At 34.0% G+C, this 25,990-nt stretch overlaps 2 protein-coding genes across 2 annotated transcripts; one reads left to right on the top strand and one right to left on the bottom strand.

Annotated features, from left to right (window-relative positions):
- The first annotated feature begins 1,430 nt into the window (after positions 1 to 1,430).
- Positions 1,431 to 12,185, top strand: LOC111704516 (uncharacterized). The gene is made up of 17 exons (XM_023476769.1): positions 1,431 to 1,483; positions 1,790 to 1,826; positions 2,318 to 2,406; positions 2,629 to 2,733; positions 3,838 to 4,001; positions 5,056 to 5,131; positions 5,515 to 5,568; positions 6,385 to 6,446; positions 6,996 to 7,069; positions 7,692 to 7,765; positions 8,970 to 9,048; positions 9,317 to 9,385; positions 9,986 to 10,062; positions 10,708 to 10,755; positions 11,041 to 11,117; positions 11,154 to 11,548; positions 12,053 to 12,185. The coding sequence occupies exons 4-17, from the start codon at positions 2,656 to 2,658 to the stop codon at positions 12,100 to 12,102; spliced, it is 1,377 nt and encodes a 458-aa protein (XP_023332537.1). The 5' UTR covers positions 1,431 to 1,483; positions 1,790 to 1,826; positions 2,318 to 2,406; positions 2,629 to 2,655; the 3' UTR covers positions 12,103 to 12,185.
- Positions 12,186 to 12,957: 772 nt separating this feature from the next.
- Positions 12,958 to 23,386, bottom strand: LOC111704514 (uncharacterized). Its single transcript, XM_023476768.1, has 13 exons — positions 23,092 to 23,386; positions 20,528 to 20,782; positions 18,464 to 20,125; positions 18,192 to 18,247; positions 17,914 to 17,991; positions 17,741 to 17,825; positions 17,218 to 17,662; positions 16,755 to 16,833; positions 16,534 to 16,609; positions 15,553 to 15,705; positions 14,777 to 14,869; positions 13,523 to 13,635; positions 12,958 to 13,308 (listed from the first exon to the last, which is right to left on the bottom strand). The coding sequence occupies exons 1-13, from the start codon at positions 23,215 to 23,217 to the stop codon at positions 13,203 to 13,205; spliced, it is 3,327 nt and encodes a 1,108-aa protein (XP_023332536.1). The 5' UTR covers positions 23,218 to 23,386; the 3' UTR covers positions 12,958 to 13,202.
- Positions 23,387 to 25,990: the final 2,604 nt, after the last annotated feature.

Raw genomic sequence — 25,990 nt, 5'->3', positions numbered from 1 at the left:
TTAATAATGTTCAGTATCCATCTCACGCATCAAATCTCTAGTCCCATTCTCCAATACATAAATAAAAAGTCTCAAACCTCCAATCTTCAATACATAAATGAAAAGTCTCAACCTCCAATCTCCAATACATAAATGCAAAGTCTCAAACCTCCATTCTCCAATACATAAATCCAAAGTCTTAAACCTCCAATCTCCAAGACATAAATTAAAAGTCTCAAACCTCCAATCTCCAATACATAAATGAAAAGTCTCAACCTCCAATCTCCAATACATAAATAAAAGTCTCAAACCTCCAATCTCCAATAAATAAATGCAAAGTCTCAAACCTCCAATCTTTAACTTCCCCTACGATCTCAAGTTTCCTTTTCCTTCAAGTTCTGTCTTCCAATAAAAACTTAAACTTTTTTTCGAATATTTTCTTCTAAAATTTTGAGTGAAGAAAGAAAAAAATTGAAAACTACAATGAAGTCAAATTTACAGTTAACCCTGGTGTTAGCCCTAGCCGCAGTGCATGCAAAACCAGATGAATATAAACTGGAAAAGTACGTGTCTGCGTCTACAGACGATCTTTCCATCCTATGTGAAAAAGAAAGACGACTTTTGGTACAACTTGAAGATGTTATCAAACAAAGCGGGGAAAATTCAGATCAAACCTTGTTTTCTAAATTCAAGTAAGTAATGAAAACTATCAACAAGCTCAGGCGGACTCATTTGACTTATGATTCTTATGATACAGTAGTCGGTGTTTATGTAGAGAGCGTTCCGTATCATATTGGATCGATTATCTCCAAGCTTTAACGCCAAAATATATATGCACATAATATTATAAAAATCTGGTATTTTCTGCAGGAAAATTCTTATATTAGCCTATACATATTTAATAAACAATTCATGTTTTTTTTTAATTTTCTGATTAGTCCTTGAAATGTACACACGATCTAATATAATATGGGACACCCTGTTTATCCATGCTGTTTGAAAGCTTGGTAGAGAGTCATTTTCATTGTATTGATATATACGACGACTGTAGACATGATTAAACCATATTTCATCTTGAAAAAAAAATACATCATAATTTGAGGAATAAGATTTTGTTCAGGAGTTCTGAGTATGATTGGATGTTAGAATCTGAAGAGGAATTTGATTGTTTATCCCACGTGAAAAATCCTCTTAACGGTTTTCATCTGGTTAAACGGACAGCGATGAAATGGCCGAAATTTGTTGAATCTTTGCAGAAATCTTCGAAACTGAAGAAAATTAAATCAGGGAAAATTCACAAAATTTTCTTTTAAATCCAAAATAACCTTAAGTTTTAAAATATTAGTCATGAAAATACATCTTATAATTACAGAGTATAGCAGGGTTTGGTATCCTCATCCTTCAGATATATTACAACATTGAACTCCAGGTAGGGTTCAGAGTAGGGTTAGGAGCAGGGTTTGGTATCCTCAGTCTTCAGATATATTACAACATTGAACTCCAGGTAGGGTTCAGAGTAGGGTTAGAAGCAGGGTTCTGTATCCTAATCCTTAAAATATATTACAACATTAAACTCCAGGTAGGGTTCAGAGTAGAATGAGGAGCTGGGTTCAATATCCTCACCCTTCAGATATATTACAACATTAATCTCCAGGAGGGTTTAGAGTAGGGTGAGGAGCTGGGTTCACTATCCCAATCCTTCAGTAATATTATAACATTAATCTCCAGGAGGGTTTGAAGTATATATTACAAAGAAACTCATTAAAAACATTGAGTTTGTGGCAAGAACTCAATTCCCTTTTTGTTTTAGGATTTGATAAATGGGACATTTCGAAATCCATTTGGAGGTAATGTTATCAAGTTTTTAAACGTTCTTAAGTTTATTCTAAACAATACTATAATGTATGTAATGCGCTTAAAAAAGTTCAAATTTTCATCTAACAAAGTTTTTCGTACAAAATTCTTAATAGCATAATTCTGAAAACTTTGTTGACAATACTGTACTGTACTTTACTTTACTGTACGTTCTGTACTATACTGTCCTCTTCTGTACTGTACTGTACTTTACTTTACTGTACTGTACTGTACTGTACTGTATTGTACTGTACTGTACTGTACTGTACTGTATTGTACTGTCCTCTTCTGTACTGTACTGTACTTTACTTTACTGTACTGTACTGTACTGTACTGTAATGTACTGTACTGTACTGTACTGTACTGTGCTGTACTGTATTGTACTGTACTGTACTATTCTGTACTGTAATGCACTGTACTGTACTGTACTGTACTGTACTGTACTGTATTGTACTGTACTGTACTGTACTGTACTGTACTGCAGGTCCTGATCTGGAATCAAGACCCCTGGATCTAGAGGATGTTTTAGAAATATCTAAAATTGCAAACTATGTTCAAAGATTAGATAAACAGGTAGAAACAGATTTTAAACTGAATAAGATGAAATGCATAAAAGCAAATGACAATATGGAATTTAATGAAATGAATTGGAATGAATAGTGCTTTTGTAAGGGCTCAAATGTTACCCATGCAGTAGCACACCAAATAATGCTTTAAAGAATATGAATTCACAATTTAACCAAACAGATTTTCTGTTATTAATGACAATGTTTTAAGAGCTCTATTTATTTAAAGATTGAATGGTTACAAATCGGAGTAAAAATGGCTGGAAATGATGGCAGAGGAAAAATAAGGAAGCTTTTAGAAACCGCAGTAATAGATCATGATCATATTCTACAGGTACAGGGTATACACTACAGTTAGAGATCATGATCATATTCTACAGGTACAAGGTATAAACTACAGAAATAGATCATGATCATATTCTACAGGTACAGGGTATAAACTACAGATAGAGTTCATGATCATATTCTACAGGTACAGGGTATAAACTACCGTTAGAAATCATGATCATCTTCTACAGGTACAGGGTATAACCTACAGATAGAGATCATGATCATATTCTACAGGTACAGGGTATAAACTACCGTTAGAAATCATGATCATATTCTACAGGTACAAGGTACAAACTACAGTCAGAGATCATGATCATATTCTACAGGTACAGGGTACAAACTACAGTTGGAGTTTATGATCATATTCTACAGGTACAGGGTATAAACTACCGTTAGAAATCATGATCATATTCTACAGGTACAGGGTATAAACTACAGTTAGAGTTCATGATCATATACTACAGGTACAGGGTATAAACTACAGTTAGAGATCATGATCATATCCTACAGGTAAAAGGTATAAATTACCGTTAGAAATCATGATCATATTCTACAGGTACAGGGTATAAACTACAGATAGAGATCATGATCATATTATTCAGGTACAGGTATAAACTACAGATAGAGATCATGATCATATTCTACAGGTACAGGGTATAAACTACAGTTAGAGATCATGATAATATTCTACAGGTACAGGGTATAAACTACAGTTAGAGATCATGATCATATTCTACAGGTACCGAGTATAAACTACAGTTAGCTGTATGATGATCATATTCTACAAGTACTGATACGGATAAGAATATAGCTATACGATACGGATATATTGTAGGTATCCGGATACGGACCTAGTTCTATGATTATCTTGTAGGTATCCAGATACGGATCTAGTTCTATGATTATCTTGTAGGTATCCGGATACGGATCTAGTTCTATGATTATCTTGTAGGTATCCGGATACGGATCTAGTTCTATGATTATCTTGTAGGTATCCGGATACGGATCTAGTTCTATGATTATCTTGTAGGTATCCGGATACGGATCTAATTCTATGATTATCTTGTAGGTATCCGGATACGGATCTAGTTCTATGATTTTCTTGTAGGTATCCGGATACGGATCAAGTTCCACGATAACTCCTGATGGACTACCTGAAGTCCCTGTGTTTACATTTCCCTATCGTGTATCTCTAAATATACCCCATCTAGCGGAGAAACATGAAGTAGAACCATCGACTGTTCTGAAAGACAGTCTTAGGCGCCATGCTAGGTAAGATAGGGTTTTTTACTTTATCTAAATATTTAGCTTCGCTGGGATATATAAAGTGAGAGCCAGAAACTCTGGAATAAGAAGACGATTTTTAGAATCAAGTTATATCTTTAAATAGTTCAATTAACATGAGATACAGCAATTGCACTAGTGTAAACAGACCAATTTCACTAAATTAGTGATGTAATAAGTGTCTAGTGAAATTATTTGCGTTTTTAAGACATCAAATATACTTAAATATCTATACAATGTCGTCTTCCTATGTCATTGTTTTCTGGTTCTCACTGAAATTAATTATGTCAATAATTAACCGGTTGGAAAACATTTTTTTCGGATGATTTGATAATTGGGAGAAATCTTTTTGGGATCTGTTTATAGTAAGTTATAAGTAATTCTCTATTTCAAATTAACATTATTATGATATTATAGAGGTCGGAGGACCTTATACCTTATAACCTTATATGGCCGGGTTGATCCTGTGTACCTGTTCTTTTCATAAGTTCCCTAGTTTAGAAAACCCTCAAAATATTCATCTTTTACCACACAAACATTTTAAAGCTGAAAATGAACTTATTTTGATTCAGTTTCAAATAATGAATTTTTTTTAAACTTCTCAGAGCTTGAAACTTTTGTACGTTGAATAGTACTCATAATTCCGATTGCTAATTCTCTGTATCCACTGAACAGGATCAATGCTTAATCTCTTCATTTCAGTTACTCCTCCAGGGTACGATTAACATGCGGAATATCGAATAAAGATTAAATTAACAAAAGATCAAGATGAAGCATTGATCTCGATATACACAATACAAGAGTTCCCCCTCTGTTTCTATCCCAAAAGAATTGAATTTATTTTACATATATTTGAAATCAAATCCGTGCATAGAGCGGTATTTTAAATAAGAATATTCAAATGATTTTTCTCTCTCTAAACTTAAAAAAAAACATAAAACCTTTAATTTGTTGCACTGATCTCTTCTAGTTTCTAAGTCAATGTTTGAATTGATATATACAGTGAGGTATCCCGGGTCCAGGTTTATAAAGATATATATAGTGAGGTATCCCGGATCCAGGTTTATAAAGATATAAAAGTTGACGAGATTCCTACACAAACCAAATATCTTTCAAAGGAAAACATTTTATATCCAACTAAAAACATTTTATATCCAATTAAAAACATTTTATATCCAACTAAAAACATTTTATATCCAACCAAAAACATTTTATATCCAACTAAAAACATTTTATATCCAACTAAAAACAACCTTGAACTCTCTAGATTTAAACAACACAAACTGCTCTTGTGAATACTTAAATAAATGACAATTTTAAAAAAGTATTTTCAGCAAAAGACATATTTTCTATTCTTATGTTTTGTTAATAAATGATTTGATTTAATTTTTTCATCAATTGACGACATCCTAATTTGATAGACGTTATTTACCTAGAGATCTTTTCTTTTACGAAATACATTTTTACATTAAAAATATATTTATAAAAATGTTTTGACCAGACGTTTAAACGAATGTGGTTTCACAATCAGAACACAACCATTCAACTTTGCCAGGCGAGTAATTAATATTTAAAAGAACTATTGAGAGAAAAAAAACACATTTAATTTTGATTTTGATTTTTCACAAAATTTAATCATTTGGAGGAATATTACTAAGAAGGGTGAAATAGCGTTTGTTTTGCCCTTTATCTGATCCGTGTTCTGAGACAGGGTTTCCAGCGAAAAAAAGGCATTTTTAGCGAAATTTTTCAGTTTTTCGCGTTAATGAATTTCGCAAAAGGAAGTAAAAACGATGCAAAATTTAGCGAACAAAAATTTTGCGAAAAAAGAGAAAATGCGCAAAATTGTGAAATTTTCGCGGAACGATTTTCCCATTTGGCTGGAAACACTAGTTCTGACTGAGAAGCTTGATTAATTCTAGAACTGCAACATAAATAATGTAAACATTCATTGAATTCTTATTCATGGCTTTGGCAATCACTTCACTAAATGTATTTGTAACATCAGAGGGGTAAACAGGAATTTTTCTTGGGTCTTGCATTTTTTTCCAATCAGGGCTTGGACTTGTTTGAGGCCTGAGCCCCTTAGAACTCCCGTACATTTTAAGAACTAGAAAATATTTAAACTAATTATGTATGATAATTTTAGAACAAACACTTTACTATCTTCAAATTTACTTCATGTCTTAAATGTCGGGCTCTGGAAGGAAACCATAGATTGCACTGATACAGGGGGTTCCCCCTGTATAAGCCTCTTAATCTAATAAAACAATTCCTCCTTATTATATTGAAACTCCTGGACATTTTACGAAATTTTATAATAAAATTTTAAATTTAAGTAGAAATTTTTTATGATATTTTATATCCCTAGGGAGTAAATCTAAGATCAACAAGTTTAGACAAAGATGTTAAATGTACTTATATACACTACAGGGAGGTGATAAATTAACTTTATATCCCCCCTTCCCATATTTTCCCGATGCGATGAAATCAGTGCGTTTGGTGTATGCCCCACCAAAAATTTCTTATAATTGATATTTAATATTAAGGCATTAATGATTAAATGACCAAATTTTCCTAATATGAAATAAGATTAAAGGGACTGTAAAGGAAAAAATGAAAGGGGTATAAGCTGAAATTTAAGAACTTCTAATGATCATAAAGTTGCAATTTTCCAAACTACAAATTTTGCAACAAACTCAAATTTTCTAAGCCCCATATCCGGCAACCTGATGGTGTAAAGTTTTGAAATTTCAAACTTAGATTATTTGATCTTACACAATTCATTATTTTAAATATAAAAGGTCCACGACATTGGGTTTGTTAAAATATGGTTTTTAGAAAATCCGAGTTTGTGCCAAACACTCAATTTTTTGCAATTTTTTGGTCAAACAAGAGCAAATGAGAAAATATCCCATGGAAAGATTTCCTTTACAAAGTGGTGTAATACAGTATCTTTATACAATCTATACACCCCTGCAGGGATCCCTATCTGCTTCTTGGTCCTTTTAAACTAGAGAATTTGAACCTAGATCCTCCAGTTGGAATATTCAGAGGTAATGTTCGTTTCTTCCTTGTTGTTATTGGATCGATTTTTGACTTTTTTTATTTCAGGATCCAAACTCGGAATAGTTCAAGAAAAACAATTGTATTTTAATAGTTTATTCGAAATATTTGCTTTGCTTACATTGTGACAAATTTTGACCCTGACAGAAAATAGAGACAAAAAAACCGTCCAAAAACTGTCCAATAAGAACTTGACATAACAATCATTTTTGGACTGCTTTAAAAAGTTTTTTAAGGATGAACAAATTGCAAAAAAAAACTTGGGCTAGATCGGTTCAACAGTTTTGACGTACCTTTATTGGATATTGACAAACACACAATCAAACAACCCCCCCCCCCCCATTTTGGTGTTTGATTCAAAAACTAGATCACAATTCAGGTCTGCATGCAAAAAGTCAGAGAGAAATCTCGAGTAATAAAATCAAAAGGAAATTCTTTGGCCTTTTGGAGGGGAAAAATGTGGGAAAGTGGGGTAATGGTATAAGGACATGGGGAAATGGATTAAAATGTCCAGAATTGAGTTTCTCGACCCAATGTTGATGACTTTAGACACCCCACAAGGACCTATCACAAAGTTTTTGAAAAATGAGGGGAAAATTAAAAATTTTCTAGATTTCTATACTATTCGTGAATGTGAGAGTATCAAGAAAAGAGGAAGAGGAAATGTAAAATCTACACCCTTCCAGGTACTAAGGCTGGACACATTCTCCCTTTTTTAATCCGTACGTAAACGGTTTGAAAAACTGCCATTTGTAAAAAGAACGTTGCCCAGCCCTGCGGCAGGTATATGCAGTACACACTCTTATACGAACAGAACTTTCCAGATACAGAACCTTCCAGATAAAGAACCTTCCAGGTACAGAACCTTCTAGGTACAGAACCTTCTAGGTACAGAACCTTCTAGGTACAGAACCTTCTAGGTACAGAACCTTCTAGGAACAGAACTTTCCAGATAAAGAACTTTCCAGTTAAAGAACCTTCCAGGAACAGAACCTTCTAGGTACAGAACCTTCCAGGTACAGAACCTTCTAAGTACAGAACCTTCCAGGTACAGAACCTTCCAGGTACAGAACCTTCTAGGTACAGAACCTTCTAGGTACAGAACCTTCCAGGTACAGAACCTTCCAGGACAGAACCTTCCAGGTACAGAACCTTCTACGTACAGAACCTTCCAGGTACAGAACCTTCTAGGTACAGAACCTTCCAGGTACAGAACCTTCCAGGTACGTACAGAACCTTCTAGGTACAGAACCTTCTAGGTACAGAACCTTCCAGGTACAGAACCTTCCAGGTACAGAACCTTCCAGGTACAGAACATTCCAGGAACAGAACATTCCAGGAACAGAACCCTTCCAGGTACAGAACCTTCCAGGAACAGAACCTTCCAGGTACAGAACCTTCCAGATACAGAACCTTCCAAGTACAGAACCTTACAGGTACAGAACTTTCCAGATAAAGAACCTTCCGGGTACAGAACTTTCCAGGTACAGAACCTTCTAGCTACAGAACCTTCCAGGAACAGAACCATCTAGGTACAGAACCTTGCAGGTACAGAACCTTACAGGTACAGAACCTTCCAGATACAGAACCTTCCAGGAACAGAACCTTCCAGAAACAGAACCTTTAAGGTACAGAACTTTCCAGGTAAAGAACTTTCTAGATACAAAACCTTCCAGTTACAGAACCTTCCAAATACAGAACCTTCCAGGAACAGAAATTTCAAGGTACAGAAGCAATTCTAGGTACAGAACCTTCCAGGTACAAAACCCCTCCAGATACAGAACCTTCCAGGTACAGAACCTTCCAGGTAGAGAACCTTCCAAGTACAGAACCTCTTTGTTTTTCTATTATATTATCTTTTGAATTTCTTTAAACTTTACATTTGTATAGGGAAGAGGTAGAACAGAGTACTACAATACGCAACGAGTCAGTAAACGAGTACATCTTAAAGAAGACGGCTTTAAAGAAGGTAATGATTAAATGAGCTAATCAGTTTTTTTGTGGAATATATATATGTATCATACAGATCTGACTAAATGTAGAAATATAAAACAAAAGTTCTGGTGTTATTTAGGATTTTATGAAATATTTCAGAAAACTATAAGTTGAGAATTTTTTAAGGATAATGCGTTAATAGTCAACAGTTAATCTTTAACGTACCATTAAGTTAGAGAATTTATGAAATAATCATATGATTAAATAAGATTAATTATATTTTCATTAACAGTATTATTTAGGAATGTCGTCTTCCAAAAGAATTTCTTTAGCCACCAAGTGGATTGTTCACACTCAAAAATGGGCTTCAGGTTTGGATAATATCAAAAAATAGCCCATGTTCCCCCCAGGGTACCCTGGTTTCCTAAAAAATTACGCCAATTTGGTCCAGCCGTTTGGCCAGCTAGACAAATAATATATGTAAATATATATATCAGCGAAGAGCTTTTTTTCCTTATAATGATTATAGTTTTGAGTATTGATTGATTCCCCTAATATTTTTCTTCGTGCAATAATATCTAATAAAATTGAACCATTTCACAAATTTCCATCAACTTTTGGCAGACTTCCAAAAGGAAACCAATTACTTTAAAATCTTGTTTTTTTAATACCTATATCATTGCAATTTAATGTGTGAACCTTACAGATTTCGAACTTTTAACTCTGTCAGATTAAATAGTCACAGTTTAAAATATCAAAAGTTTAGGCCAACATGTGTCAAAAGAGGCGTCTACACTATACAGGGGAATGGCTAATGGGAGAAGTTAGAACTATGATTGTCAAGGAATATTCAGCCCCCCCTCCTCTTGGAATTCCAATTCCAAAAAAGTCCCTTTTTAAATTTAGTGTCACTTAAAATTACATTGACAGTTGTTATAATCAGTATCTTTAGATTTTCCCTAATATTTTAGACGAGTATAGTTTGATAAACTACGGAATAGGAGGGCAGATAGAAGTACATGTGGACTACTGGAATCATGAAAACAAAGTAAATAAAATTCTACTGAATCAGAGAATGCAGCTATTTCCTGTTTCTCGTATCATGAATAATACTCAAGACACTTCAAGAAATGTCAAATTTTCATCAGTAAATTTGATGGACTACAGGAGCCAAATTTAACATTTCTCCTTAAATTTTGTTAAATAAAATTATCATTGATCAAAATTTAAAGTGTATTTGTGTTTACATCTATATATATACTTTGCTTGTCTTGGTGTTTGTTTGTTTGTTTGTTTGTAAAATTGTATCTATTAAACGTCATAACAACTGAACCGATCAGGCCCAAATTTTGTGTGGGACTTCATATGTCCTGTAGAGTAGGTTGTTTATAGATAATCAAAATTTCAAAAATTTGCCTCCAACAAAATTCGATTTTTATTAAATGTTAAAAATTAACGAATTTTTTTAAATCCACAACTTTTTTTGCACTGGGCCTATTTCTCTTAAAAAGTCTTTTTAGAAGCTTCGGTAAAACTATTTGCTCGATATGTGCACTGTGCAACATCAATTACATACATATAAGAAGACTTTCATGTCGTCTTCCTATTGTGCATGATTTAAAAAGGTTAAAAAAGGAAACCCCTAGGAGATTTAAAAATATCAACTTTTTCCCAAAGTATTTTCATGTTTCAGAGGAGAGGTGGATCCAGGATTGCTACTTTTTTGGGATACGTCTCTCAAGTAAGAATAGTTTTAGTATCAAAATATGAATAAAGAATCATCAATAAATATATGTAGAAATTAACGATCATAAGCATTAAAAGACTGCTTAAAAATTACAGTTTACATTTCTTTCTGTTTAGTCTCACTCTCATCCATCATATGACAATGCAATGCTTGAAATTAAATTTAGAAAATAATAAAAAATAAAAACGTGATGAAGAGATAAATGATAAGAATAAAAAGGCGATTTACGCTCGAATAAAAGGATGATTGCAAGAATGGTTTAAATGAATGAATATCTAGGTTGGGTATGGAGGACGAACTGTATTCCCTGGACTAGGTTTATCTGTCAACCCTGAGCAAGGTTCAGCTTTGTTCTGGTATACACTCAACTCACATGAGGATTATGACAGCAGGTATACACTCAACTCACATGAGGATTATGACAGCAGGTATACACTCAACTCACATGAGGATTATGACAGCAGGTATACACTCAACTCACATGAGGAATATGACAGCAGGTATACACTCAACTCACATGAGGAATATGACAGCAGGTATACACTCAACTCACATGAGGATTATGACAGCAGGTATACACTCAACTCACATGAGGATTATACAGCAGGTATACATTCAACTCACATGAGGAATATGACAGCAGGTATACACTCAACTCACATGAGGATTATGACAGCAGGTATACACTCAACTCACATGAGGATTATGACAGCAGGTATACACTCAACTCACATGAGGATTATGACAGCAGGTATACACTCAACTCACATGAGGATTATGACAGCAGGTATACACTCAACTCACATGAAAAATATGACAGCAGATATACTCAACTCACATGAAGAATACCGGGAAATCAGTTGCAGGTCTTATAGGTCTCTTAACATTTTTAAGTCAAATCTCTCCTTTTACAAGCCAGGCATTTTAAGACTGATTTATGTGCAATGGGCAAATAACTGAACTGAAACTAATAAGCTTTATTAAGATACAAGGTGTCCCACGAAACATAATAATGTTTAGTATTCATTCATCAACCAAATTTTACAATTATTTACAAAATTACGAAATAAACGAAATTTTTGATATGAAATATATAATGATTTGGTATCAAGAATATACAGTTGTAGAAATAAGTTGACTAATAAATACCGATATGCAAGTAGTTTATTGACTGTCACCCTGTACTTTTTTTAAGAGGCAGTTAATTAAGCTTCTGAGGATCTCTTGTTTTATTTATAGTTTTTTAGCAGTTTTGCCATACCTGGATAATATTAAACGTAATACATTTCAGAATGTTTCACATGGGTTGCCCTGTACTATATGGGAACAAGTGGGTGCTGACCAAATGGATTTACAGTGACCCTCAGATGTGGAAAATACAATGTGGAAGAAAACCTGCTAATTTTAGTCCATTAATAAATTAATAATCAAAATTTCAACAAAACTGGCTCCACGTACATTGTAACATAGGAAATTATTAATATTCTTTACGTTTTTCAGTGATAATGCAACATTCATTTGAATTAAATTTTATTCGAAGCAACTCAACTTTGTACATTTCAATTCTGTAATCATCTTATTAAATTAATTGTTATGTATCTATTACTTCAAAAAAATATATTTGAAAAACCAAGAGATTTTTCGATTATGAATTTTAAAAAAAATTACATTCGAAAAGTTTCGTTTTCAAATAATTTTGAATTTAAGAAATTTTAAGAGGTGTTGAAATCTGTGAAAATGTTGTCGGAACTTTTGAGTTGGGAATCTCGGGATCAAGCATTGATAATCTTCTTCTGCTGACCTATAAATTAATTAATTCCTTCTGTGGCCGAATTTAAAGAATTTGAGCGGCGGTTTAAATTTAAGCCGCGGTTGAAATATGGTTGGTTCCACTTAAAATTGTATCAAATGTTTCAAGATTTAAGCCGGCGCTAAATTTAAACCGGGTTTTGGCGGATTTAAACCGCGGCTGAAATTCTTTAAATTCCATCTCTGGATAGTTATTGGTGTTTATTCCCCGCATATCAGGGATAACTTAAATTGAGGGCAAAATCAAGCATTCAAGATTAACAACACTATAACACAATGGTTCCTATCTCTGGACAATTTTCATTTAAAAATCAGTTCCGCAGAAGTCAAAATAACAACTTAAACATTTCGCTTTTTTATGTTTCATTGTCAAGCTTACAAAGCAGATAATTTTTTAGTTTTTGTATTTCAAAATAAAACGGTACAACATCACTTGTACAATTCAGGTACATATAATATATAGATTTGTACAGTTCAGGCTATATATATATACTCTACTAGGTATACAGTACAATAGTTTAAAATTCAATGGAGATGGGGGATTTTATGACTACACCTGTATCAATTAACTTTTTTAAAAACATGGTCATAATTACTTAATGTATAAAATAGAGCAGAGAATCTGTCTGGATCTATGAGAGGAGTTCCACCCCCCATAACTCCGCCAGGAGTGGTGGAAACTTCGGGTTTCTAATTTTGAATCCCGCCGTCTGATTCTGGTTTATCACATTCAACTTCCTACAACAAGAAAAATGAAATCTAGAAATTACATCTCCAAAAAATAATTATATTTAATGATTAGAAAATAAAGTAGCATAATTATCAGGCGTGATATTTTGAATGATAAGCCAGCCCCCACCCCTCAGAAAGTTAGTCATGGTTGAGCCAACTCCCCTTCCATAATCCTGTATACGCCCCTGATTTATGCATTTCAAATTATATCTCTGGTTACCTAAGTTGAGGAAGAAGGTCTATAAGCTTGTAAAACTTGTCACCAGGTTTACTTGGATCCATCTTTATATATGATTTAAGCAGCTTCATGTACTTCTCACGCACTCGATCCAACTGTAGAAAAAAAATTATTTTAATGGAATTAATTGAAAACTTTATTTGAAACAATAAAAGAATTTTTGCTTAATTTCTTTAAATTTCTTTAAATTTCTTAAAATTTATTTTAAATGAACAAAACGCTTCCAGAAATTTTTCTTGAACCGTGATGTTGATAATTTAAAACTAAAAATAACCTAGGTTTACAAACTTTTAGCTTGAAAGAAAATAGAGATCAGAAAATTTTAGTTTAAAAATATATTGTATTAAAATATATTCTGTAACACAATTGATAATATGTAAAACTAAAACATAACGAAAAAAAAAAAAAATATTTAGATTTAAAAGAAAATTTGAGTTTGCAGAGTAAAGTGCGTTATGGTTATGGTTAAGCTTAACTTTTCCGATTTTTAGGGAAAACTCGTTTAGTTAAACATAAATTGTTTTTAAAAAAACATAGATTCTAAAGTTAGAAGATATTAGAGTAAGAAACCAAAGAAAGAAATGGAAATGATTCATCATTTCTTTAGATACACAGGTTGCTGTATTTGGTTATATATTTCACTTAGGTTGGTTATAAATTGCGTTATTTGGTTTAAGTGTTATACTTTATCATTTTACACTAATCTGGTACAGTAGTAAAACTTTCTTTAATCCAGCATATCAGTATTTAACAAAAGTAAATCTGGATTACTTCCTGAGCAAATTTGGGTCAGTTTACCTGACCCAACTGACCTGCCACTTTCAAATAAAAAAACAACAACTTTAAATTTGTATAAAAAAAAAATCGGCCAATTTGGGAGAAAAATCTGTCAATTTAGAGAACAAATCTGCTAATTTAAAGGAAAAGTCGTCCAAGTAACAGAAGAAAATGCCGATTTTAGCCAATCGAGATATTCAGTTGGTAACATTCTTCTTATTTCAAGAAAAATCTGCTATTAAGCATGTCACAAATAATGTCTTACTCTTGGCACATGAAATCTGCCACACATGCAATTGTAGCTTAGAAAATCTACCACAAACTTAGTCTTAATGCATAAAATCTGCCACGAAAATTTGATTGAGCTTAACATCTACCACTTTTGCTTTTGACCTGACCTACCACAAAAAACCTGGAATTGGAACCCCCTAGCATTAAAATCTGTATAAGGTTTATTACCTTGTGTTTAAACTGGATGTTATCCCTATCACTAAAAACGATGATTGCAGTTAGTAGAGCGTATTCTGCATTATCCAGGTTTAAACTACAAACCTAAATAAATACAAAATCTAAACATGCAGCCAAACACCTTGTGCAAGAAGGGATAGGAGGGATAGAAGGGAGCAGTCTCTCACCTTGGGAAATTGCGCGTTATCTATATATAATATATATATACCAAGCTGTCAAGGGCGCTTCGCGTCCATCTTCTATTTCAATTTGGATTTTCAAAATTTTATTGAAAATCGAATTTTGTTAGAGGCTTATCTTTGAAATTTTGATCATCCATAAACCTTCCCCAGGGGGTGAGGGGGGGGGGGGTCATGTGAGGTCCCAAAATAAAATTTGGACCCGATCGGTTCAGACGTTTGGACGTTTATTGCATACAAACAGACAAACAAGCAAAATATATATGTAGATATATATACTTTGCTTGTCTGTCTGTTATATATATAGAAATATATACTACTTTGCTTGTCTGTGTGTCTGTTTGTTTGTGAAACTCCTGAGCCAATTCGCCAAAAATTTTGATTGAGGAACTCGGGAGAGCCACGGGAATGTTCTTACACTAGTTTTGAAATTCTAAGTTGTAGGGTCCACTTTTAACGGGAAAAATAGCTTAAATCGTAATTTACGACCACTCGCGGATAAATGGTGGGACTAACTATGACTCCTCTGGGCAACGCTGGGTTCCCAAGCTACTTAAATTATAAAGTTTAAAATAGAATAATTCTTACGTTTCTGCAAAATCGCATGAGCTCCGTATTGTCTAGACCCACGATGTCCCAGGTTGTGGTGGTGTAGGCGTGGTTATTACTGAACACTATGCTGTCCGTCTCAACATTGTACCGTCGGGCGCTTCGCAAAATCAAACATTCACTTGAGCTTCCCTGCAATATTATGGAATTTGGGGTTTTATAACTATTTGGCGCAATTTAGGGAGTTAAAACAAGATTCTAGTAAATAAACACTGAACCTAAGATATAAAATTAAGTGAACTGGGATAAATGGAAAATTTAAGGGAAATTAAACTTTAATGCGAGGAAAATGAAACTAGGATGAATAGGAAATGAAACTAGGATTAAAGGGAAATGAAACTAGGATTAAAAGAAAATGAAACTAGGATTAAAAGAAAATAAAACAAGGATGAAAGAAAAATGAAACTTGGATTAAAGGAAAATGAAACTAGGATTAAAGGGAAATGAAACTAGGATTAAAGGGAAATGAAACTAGGATTAAAGGGAGATGAAACTAGGATTAAAGGGAAATGAAACTAAAATTAAGGAAAATGAAACTAAAATTAAAGGAAAATGAAACTAGAATTAAAGGAAAATGAAACTAGGATTAAAGGAAAATTAAGGAAAATGAAACTAAAATTAAAGGGAAATGAAACTAGGATTAAAGGGAAACGAAACTAGGATTAAAGGGAAATGAAACTAGGATTAAAAGGAAATGAAACGAGGATTAAAGGGGAATGAAACTAGGATTAAAGGAAAATGAAACTAGGATTAAAGGGAAACGAAACTAGGATTAAAGGGAAATGAAACTAGGATTAAAGGGAAATGAAACTAGGATTAAAGGGAAATGAAACTAGGATTAAAGGGAAATAAAACTAAAATGAAAGGGAAATGAAACTAGGACTGAAAATAAATGAAACTAGGATTAAAAGAAGATGAAACTAGAATAAAAGTAAAATGAAACTTGTATGTAAAACCTACCTTGAGAATAGTCATCTGATCTGATCTATCCACATCAATGAAACCAGGCAAAAATTTGCTGTATTGAACAATTAACCTAAAGGATATAATTAACATCTGGAAAATGACTTTATAAAACTAAATCCCTAAAAAGGAAGAAGTGTTGAGATCCTAAAATGCCAAGAAGGACTATGATAAGAAAAAAACATTTTATTTTCTAAATTGACATTTAATTTAAATACCTAGCAGCCAGGCAAGTAGTTTCTAAAACCTCTGTCATGTATTTATCCTCATCTGTTTTCTCCTGTGCAATCAGGTCATCTAAAACAAAAAAAACATTCTTAAAGAAAATATAATTAATCTTACAATTATTTTTAATTAAAATAATGTTTCTATCAATAGTTATACTAAACACCCTGTTTTAGAGTTAAAAAATGCAAATTGATCTAAAAATAAACTTAAGAATCATTGTCCAGAGCTGGAAACTCTTGTATCGTCAATTGTCAATATTTTGAATGCTTGATCTAGATCTTTTGTTAATCTGCAGGTTACCCTGGAGGAATAACTGACATGAAGAGAATAAATAAGCATTGATTCTCAAATTAAAAGAGCCCGCAGTGGATATCGATATCAAGTGGTCGGGATTGTGAGTCTCCAATACAAAAGTTACCAGCTCAGGTTCTTTCTTTGAAAGTTGACCCCTACCGATTTCATCAAGATCTGTTGGGTGAGGATGTTCAAGCTGATTGTAAAGATTAACCAGCTTAATCAGCACTTCATATTCCTTGCAGGTTATTTCAGGATTATTTCCTCCTTGCCAGGACCTGGAGGTCATCGTAGGATTCTGATAAACCTCTCCAGTGCGTTGGTTATCAGTCATACCGGAATCAGCGTCTGCTACTGCTCGAATTGCCGCATTTAAGATTAGATCTCCGGTGGATTTTCTAGTTTCACTATTTACCGGTTTCAGAGGTGCAACAGATTTTCTAGCTGTGTACACAGGTTCTTCTGTTGTAGATTGGGATTTTTTCTCATCCTGGGTTTTAGGATCAGAGGTTGGGTTTAGTTTGGGATTTTTGCCTCTCCTTCCTTCTTCACGAACACACTGGGGATTCATGTTCATAGCTATACACTTAGCAAACCTACAGGCCTTCAATTAAAAAACAATGAAATATATCTTTTGATAAAATAAAATAATGTTTTGTGTTTTTTATATTTTAAAACTTACTTGACACTTATTGCGCACACTGAAGACAATGTTACATCCGTTTGAATATCTACATTTAAAGGTGGCTTTCTTCGTTACAGCACGCCTAAAATAGTTAAAATAAAATTGCAAAATATTTTTAAACTTCAAAAAATATATAATTGATCTTAGGACAGAAAATGATGTTTAATTACCTAAAAAAAGATTTGCACCCCTCGCAGGCGTAGCAAGTGTAGTGAGTTCCAGAGGATACATCCCCACAGATCCGACATCTGAAAAATAGATTTAATTTAAACTTTTTATCAAAAATATTCAACTTTTAAAAAGATTTTGTAAATATTTTTAAATAGCATTTTTATTATGATTACTAACAATAAGTAGTAAAAAAACTAAATTTTTAAGTCAGACGCAAAATATTATTTTGTGATTTTTCTTAAACAACCAATTAAATATAATAAAAAAATATTCTTACGTTTGGTTCGTCTTCTCCAGCTTTGCTTTCCATTTAGATTTCTCAGCCTCAGGTATCTAAAAATAGGAAATTTCTATTCTATTTTATTAGATCTATAAAAAATATTATATCAACTAAAAAGTTCATTTTTTGCATTTACTTGTGTTTTATGAAAATCGATAAACTGTCGTAAAAAATTTCTCCTAATTTGGTCAAAAGAGATTGCTTTTTAGTCAATTAAAGTGGAAGCTAGGATACATTTATTAAAAAGGATTAATATTTATAAACCCTACTTGAACTCCTTCTCTGTATCTAGCTGTGAAATTGCTTGGCTCTCGTTTCCGTTTCCGTGCACGAGGTTTCGTGGCGGCATTGTTTCGTCCGTCTTCATCCACGACGGAGGTGTTGGGATCACTTGGATCGGAATTCTGGAGAGTGGTTGGGATTAGAATCTCCGGAGTAGTTGGAGAACTGGAACTACTGGAGGGAAAACCAAGAGTGTTGAGAACGGTTTTGAGAATATCTTGCTTTGAGTTAACAGAGGAATCGCCTTGGTAAAACCCAGTGTTTGAATTAAACTGAAAGGTTTTATTTGACTGGGAGTCTGAAGGACTAGACTCTCTAACTGGGTAGGAAGCAACATCACTTGTACGCTCTTGCAGGTATGGGTAGTACTGATTTATTAATGACGTTGAATGATCCGAACTCTTACCGTCCTCAGAGTATCTTTGAATCCATGACGTGCTAGTATCAGAATACCCGGAGTCAATCATATTATCAGGACCTAGACCTGGATATCCCAGAGGTTTAGCTCCAGGTGATAAACTGAGTGGATAACAAGTTGGAGATGGAACTGAATTCAGATCAGTATTCTCCGAGTTATATCTGGTTCTTGAGTCGGTAGAATAGTCCATAGGAGCATCAACACCTGGATACACCTCTGAACTTGGGTCTTGGTGACCGTATACAAACGGAGAGTTGAATGCGTGGAAGTACTGTGAGCCTTGGACATTCTGAAAACTGTAGGACGGCGAGCATGTCTCAGGAATTGATATGTATGTGGGAGATAGTTCTTTCTTATTTATGAGTTTGTATTGATTATGTTGGGTCTGGTAGGATAGAGTGTTATGACTAGAATGTATTTCCGTGAATGACTGGATGCTATGCTGAGTAAAAGCGGAATTGATTTCTGATTTTTTAGCCAAGGATTTCTCTTCAGGGTAGGAAGGAGAATTTTGTTGTGAAAAATCAGGAGAACTCTGTCGTGAGTAAGCAGGAGAAACCTCTGGCGGGTTGACGGGAGAATTGTGTGGCGGGTAGGCTAGAGAATTCTGTGGCGGGTAGGCTGGAGAATTCTGTGGCGGGTAGTCGGGAGAATTCAGTGGCGGGTAGGCGGGAGAATTCTGGGGTGGGTAGGAGGGAAAACTATGTGGCGGATAAATTGGAGAATTCTGTGGCGGAAATTCTGGATAGTTTTGTGCCGGACAGGCGGGAGAGCTCTGTAGTGGATAAGCCGTAGAAATCTGTGCTCGGTTTGAGGGAGAATTCTGTTCAGAGTTTGCGGAAGACTTCTTAGACGGATAGGCGGGAGAACTTTGTGCCGGGTAGGCGGGAGAACTCTGTGCCGGGTTGGGAGGAGAACTCTGTGTAGGGTAGGTGGGAGAACTCTGTGCCGGGTAGGCAGGAGAATTTTGTGCCGGGAAGGCAGGAGAATTCTGTGCTGGGTAGGCAGGAGAATTCTGTGCCGGGTAGGTGGGAGAACTCTGTGCCGTGTAGGCGGAAGAATTCTCTGAGAGGGTGGGCGAGGGAGCACCATCTAGTTGAGTAATACTGTGGTTCATGATAGGAGAGTAGGGAGGGGATAGATCCTTGAGATATGTGTTGAGAGATACTGGATTCTTGATATCTTTATGTGAATCCATGATGGTAATTATTTCATGATCATCAGAGCTTATCTAAACACGGTAAATTATTAAGAATTCTGAAGGCGAAGAATTTATTAAAAAAAAATTCTAGAAAGGGTTAAAAGGAAAGCTGAAGTTTTGCCACAAACTCTTTTTAAAACATACATTGTGCAACCTGATAGTGAAAACCTTAGGTAATTCAAACTTGGATTATTGACTCAAACAGAATTCATAGTTTGAATTATTAAATGGGTACGACATTGAGGTGCAAATATACGGGAGTTAGAAAATCAGAGTTGTAATTTTTAATTGAGTTCGTAATCAATAATTAATTAAATACTTGTGCTTTGGTACGCTTAGTAAAGCTACTATTATGTGCTCAAATTGAACCAGTAATTAAACTAGTTCAACTATCTCATTAATCAATTTCCGACTCAAGGTATCTGCACATACCTGTACATCATGAAGGTTGTCTATGTACACTGTGTCAGCGTACATACCGGTTTTATCGTAAACCGTTATTCCGTCCTCAGATTTGACCTGGCTGGTCCAGCTACTCCAGGAGACGGGTTGGGTTGGATTCTTCATGTCAGGGTTGAACTGAGAGGTTTGTTTGATCACCCCGACCTGGAAGTACTGTGAGGATGTAGAGGTTGTGGTGTAGGAGGAGGAGGTTATTGTATCCAAGACCTTATCCTTTACTTTTACCTAAAAAAAATAATTGTGACTAATATTTAGTATTTGACGGGTTCAAACGATACTGAGTAGTGGCCAATGCACATGGTACCCTTTAAACATGACTCATTAATAATGAATGATATATCCATTTTTCATTCGAAAACTTGGTTACTTTCATTTGATTGTCGTTTAAAAATCCAATTTAGCATTTATGCTACCATAGAAGATGACGGAAATTGTCATAATTCAACACGCTTTAAGATTAAAAAATGATGATAACTTCTTGTTTTAAATGATACCATTGTGACTAGGACATATGCAACTTTAGTTGAAGGGTCACGTGAAAGTCTTCTCAATGTGGAAACTTTTTAGGCATTGGCCGGTCGACCCACCTGACCAAAGTTAACGGTTGAAATTAATTTTATCTATAATAATTTTATTTTATTTACACAAAATGAAAATAATGGTATGATGGTACAGCTGACAACAAACACAAAAGAAAATTTTATATGAACCATTTGAAAATATAATGTTTAATAATTTTGTTCTGATCGGTATTTGTTTCGAAACTATATTAATTTTGAAATCTCAACTGAATAACATTCATTGTGCATTTACAAGCAGATACTATAGTCAGCACTTAAATAATCAGATCATTTTCAGGAATGCATTTATTACATAATAGATATTAGCAAAGGGTGTGAACCCATTCTTGTTTACTGTAAGACTTTGACATCTACCATTTATAGCAAAGGGTGTGAACCCATATTCGTTAACAGTATAAAGGTTATATAAGGATTGCATTTTGCATGCTTTCTCTCTGAGAGGGGAAGTGTTGACACCTCAACTGCTTTCTAATATGCGTGTCCGATCAAAACGTATGAACCCCTAGACCGATTTGCCTTAAATTTTGATTGGGAACTCATTAAACCCACCGGAATGTTCTTGTTTTGATTTGAACATTTAGAGTCAATTAAGTAGGCGCACATTTTAATGAACATCTTAGTTTCCAGACAGAGCTGGGTTCCCAAGATAGTTTCATGAATATTACCTTGATAAATATTTAATTAAATTTTTTTTGCTTCAGGATTTTTCTTAGAAAAGATTAATACGCTGGGGGCAGGATCGTATAAAAGGGGGTATGGTGTGATTTAAACATCATGAGATATAAACTGCGTTCATATGATTAAGTGCGTACTAGAAGGAATGGGGGGGGGGGTTATTAGGAATTTAGAGTTTCCTAGAAGAATAGTGCTAACAGAATCTACTTTTAACGAAATTAAATTGTTAAGGCCCAGGGGTTGGTCGTAAAAAACCCCTAGGGGGGCAGTATTTTGGAATAACAGCTTTAATAGATGAAATGGAAGGAAGACCCAAAAACAACATTAAACTAGAAGCCATTGTTTCTAAGTATAGTATTTCCAAATATAATTCATGCAAAAAGAATTGGGCCTTAATGATCCAAATTAAATCAAATTTAACCCCATACGCATTCGACATATTACTAGACTACATCATTGAAACTAGAAGAAATTCGGTAATAAATATCAGTTCAATTTTCAATAAAAATAAGCATTCCATTTCTATGAACAGCGCACAAATACTAAAACTATTCATCATATTCCTAAATTTTAATAAAATGTATATAAATATATTCATACATACATGAATACATATATATTCTTCTTAGTATATTCTTAAGTATTAAATAAACGCTGTTCAGTTGAATCCTACGAACCATTTGAAAAACAATTTTTCCGTAAAAACTGAAACTTGCGAATTTTCTTATTACAATTTTGCAAATTTTCTGAGATGGTAATTTCCTAGTATACGATTTTTGGACCCCCCCCCAGGCCCCCTCCCCCCCCCTCCTATCAATTTTGTACATGGGTGTGACAGGAAGTTTCTTAACTTAACCTAACCCGTGGCCGCAGCGCTCGGCCCCCAAGCCCATCCTAGCCGCAGCGCTCGGCCCAGAAAGTATCTTAATCTAACCTAACCCTAAATAACAAAAATAATAATAAATTTGCTGAAAAATAAATGGTCATGTACAAAATTGATAGGAGGGGGGGGGAGGGGGCCTGGGGGGGTCCAAAAATTGTATACAGGACAGACCCCGATTCTGTGATTCAACAATTTATTTACACATTTTTGTTTAATTCTGAACTTTTGATTTTGAGAGAAAAAAAGGTCCGCGTATTTTATTCAAAAAAATGCAAATTTTCAAAAAATATTGAAAAATCACCATTCAGGAGAGTTGCACAAAAAAGGTACAGTTTTGCACCAGACGCCTCAAATCATACTTTTTTTTACTCACCCTTTATATATACATAATGTACCTGTGAGCACATATCGGCATTTAAATCATCTTCTGGTAGGAATGGTTCTACGTCTATATATTTAATATCAACGGAGTCAGCTTCTACTTTAATCTCGTTAAAGGGTAAATCATCTGTAGATTCCATCTGGAATTTATCACTTTTTAAGTTTTATCACAAAATTGATTAGATCAGTGTTGGTGTATGTGGGTCATCTTGATTTGCTGCCTCGGCAAAGTTAGTTTGCTAACTGGTTCATTTTTCAAAAGAATGGGTTGTTCTCCATGCTCCTATTGGTCGGTACGGGGAGTACAGCTGTCGAGACAGTACGCCGACACGGAACTTTCTTGAGTGCAGTTATTGCGTCAATGACGTCAAATTGCGCATTAACGAGCCGGTTAAATATTTCCTCTAATTCTGAGAATTTTAAAGTTTCAATTCAAATCAGGACAATGTGAGACCATAATTAGATTTATTTATTTATTTAGATTTATAGTTGTTAATAGAAAATTTTGCATGCATCCAAGTATTCTTGTCGATGACGATATTAATCATAAAAAAAACTCAGTTTTATTTGAAAGAATGACTAAAATTATGACGCATTTTATTATAGGCGAGATTTAAATTATGAAGGTTAAAAAAATTATTTATATATAAGGGTAATTTATACGAAAACTATTAGAGTGGAGATCAGGAAGAAGGATAAGATTAAGGAATTTTTTAAAATCCAGATGAGGATAGTTGACTTGATAGGACAGGGGCAAACACAGGATTTCAGCCATGGGGGGGGGGGAGCTTTTTTAGGTGCACAAAAATCTCTAAATAGGAACCCAAAATTCTGTTTTAATTTAAGCCCATGGATCATCGAGTAAAACGTATCAATTTTTGATACCTACTAGAACATATATTATTTGTTACATAGTATCAATTATGTTTGATTATCGACATATGCAAAAGAACAACAAACCAGTTCGATCAGAAAATCTTAAACCTCAGGATAAATATTTTTTTAAAAAGGGGTTTATTTGGTTGGTCTAATGGAACAGCTTTATTAAACAAAAACAATTGTTTCGAACTATACAGAATGATAACAATTTTTCAAGAGAAGATCCAAACAACTTAATTAAAAGGGGGGGGGGGGGGAATATTCGCCGTTGCTTGTACCCCCATTTTAGGAGAAACCGGGGGGGGAGGGGTACACCTAACCCCTAGGCACCCCTCCCTAGATACGGGCCTGGAGAAGGTTTTTATTATAATATTGTTTCTATCTAACTTGCATATGCATTGTAATGTTGGCCTTACTACTTCTATATATAAATTTGGCTTGTCTGTCTGTTTGTCAAAACGGCTGAACCGATCGGGCCCAAATTTTTTGTGGGACATCACGTGACCACAGGGAAGGTTTATGAATGATCGAAATTTCAAATATTTGTCTCCATCAAAATTCGATCTTCATTAAATTTTTTAAAATTTTGAAAATCCACGAAATTTTTTGTGAAAATCCGCGAATTATTTTTGTTTTGTTTTACGATGTACACAAAGAGAACATGTTCACAATTAATTTAGAAGATGGGCACGAAGCGCCCTATAAGGCTAGTAATCAAAAATGCAATACTGTTCCTAATTTACATGCATCTAACTTTCCTAGTAATTTCTTTTTGGTCTGAACTTGCTTTTTGTTCCTATTATTAACTATTGTTCCATTAGTTCATGTACAGTATGAATTACTTTTTTTTGCACAATGCTATGCGCATATGTTTGTTTGCATATTTTGTTCCTTACTTAATAAACCTGTAGGATGTACCTTCATGTGTTGATCATTATTTCATGTTTTACGAATTACGTACCTAGTTCTTTGATTTTTGTTCCTAATTGATAGTTTTTTCATTTTTTTTCCTAGCTTGTAACTTGCTCAATGTTCCTATTTTTTTTAAAAAAAGAGGATGAGAAAGAATTTGGATGAGATAGAATAGGGATGAGAAAAGGAGGAAAAGGATGTAAAAAAGGGAGTTAAAATTACGATAGTTTTCTTGCTAAATATCTTCTCTCAGGATGTTGAAATACGAACGAAGCAAAATGTACAATGTACAATGTACAATGTACAATGTACAGTGTACAATGTACATGACCAACTCTTGGATGAGTAAGAAGATAAAGACTGAAAAAAGATTATGATTATTGTGAATAATTTTCGTAAACCTCCGTTCCGTTAACGGAGCTTTAAGCCCAGCCCTACATAGATTGATGACAAAATAAGAGACACAATATCTATTTATACAGCTGTATTGTGCTATAATGCGGGACAATATATTTTTTGCCGGGATTTTTACTTTTGTTTGTTTGTTTATAAGGTTTAAATTTTAAAAAATTTCAATATAATATCTAGATTATCAATTGAAAGCAAAGAAAAAAGGAAAAATCACAACAAAAAACATATTTCTTCAAAAAATAACACATTACGGTTGGATATATAAGTTTTGTCAGTTCAAGTTTTATAAAATTGTAAGTTTTTTTAAATAAAAATCCGCGAAATTTAAAGGGAAACTTGTTCTGTCGTTATGAAATGTTACAATTAAATAATGAAGAGAAAAAAGATAGTTTAAGAAGTATGAAAAGATTTTAAAGAAAATATGGAGTAAAAAGACACGAAAAGATGGATGAGAGAATATGATCGAAGATGGGAGACAACAATTCATTAAGGTATCAGGATGGATATGGACGAATGACAAACAGGAAACAGGAAAAAGATCTGAGCTGGGAACTCTAGAACGGGATATGCTTTATCCCGATAGGTTAATTGATCTGTAGATTCAAAAGTTCCCAGCTCTTTAGTCACAACTTCTGTAAATTTCGGGATCAAGACAATTGATCTCCACCTCATGCAGACACTTACGGAGTAATTCGATTCCTCTTTGATATC

Source organism: Eurytemora carolleeae, unplaced genomic scaffold, assembly GCF_000591075.1.
Source record: "Eurytemora carolleeae unplaced genomic scaffold, Eaff_2.0 scaffold589, whole genome shotgun sequence".
Lineage (NCBI taxonomy): Eukaryota > Metazoa > Arthropoda > Copepoda > Calanoida > Temoridae > Eurytemora > Eurytemora carolleeae.
The sequence above is the reverse complement of the archived record's forward strand: the minus strand, read 5'-3'. Positions and strand labels throughout refer to the sequence as shown.

Coding starts and splice junctions, on each gene's coding strand:
- LOC111704516 (XM_023476769.1), top strand. CDS start 2,656: ATGGCTGGAAATGATGGCAGAGGAAAAATAAGGAAGCTTTTAGAAACC. Junction 2,734..3,837: donor ATCATGATCATATTCTACAG/GTACAGGGTATA, acceptor ATTTTCTTGTAG/GTATCCGGATACGGATCAAG. Junction 4,002..5,055: donor AGTCTTAGGCGCCATGCTAG/GTAAGATAGGGT, acceptor AGATATATATAG/TGAGGTATCCCGGATCCAGG.
- LOC111704514 (XM_023476768.1), bottom strand. CDS start 23,217: ATGGAATCTACAGATGATTTACCCTTTAACGAGATTAAAGTAGAAGCT. Junction 16,610..16,754: donor ACTACTTGCCTGGCTGCTAG/GTATTTAAATTA, acceptor TATATCCTTTAG/GTTAATTGTTCAATACAGCA. Junction 15,706..16,533: donor ATCAGATGACTATTCTCAAG/GTAGGTTTTACA, acceptor ATAATATTGCAG/GGAAGCTCAAGTGAATGTTT.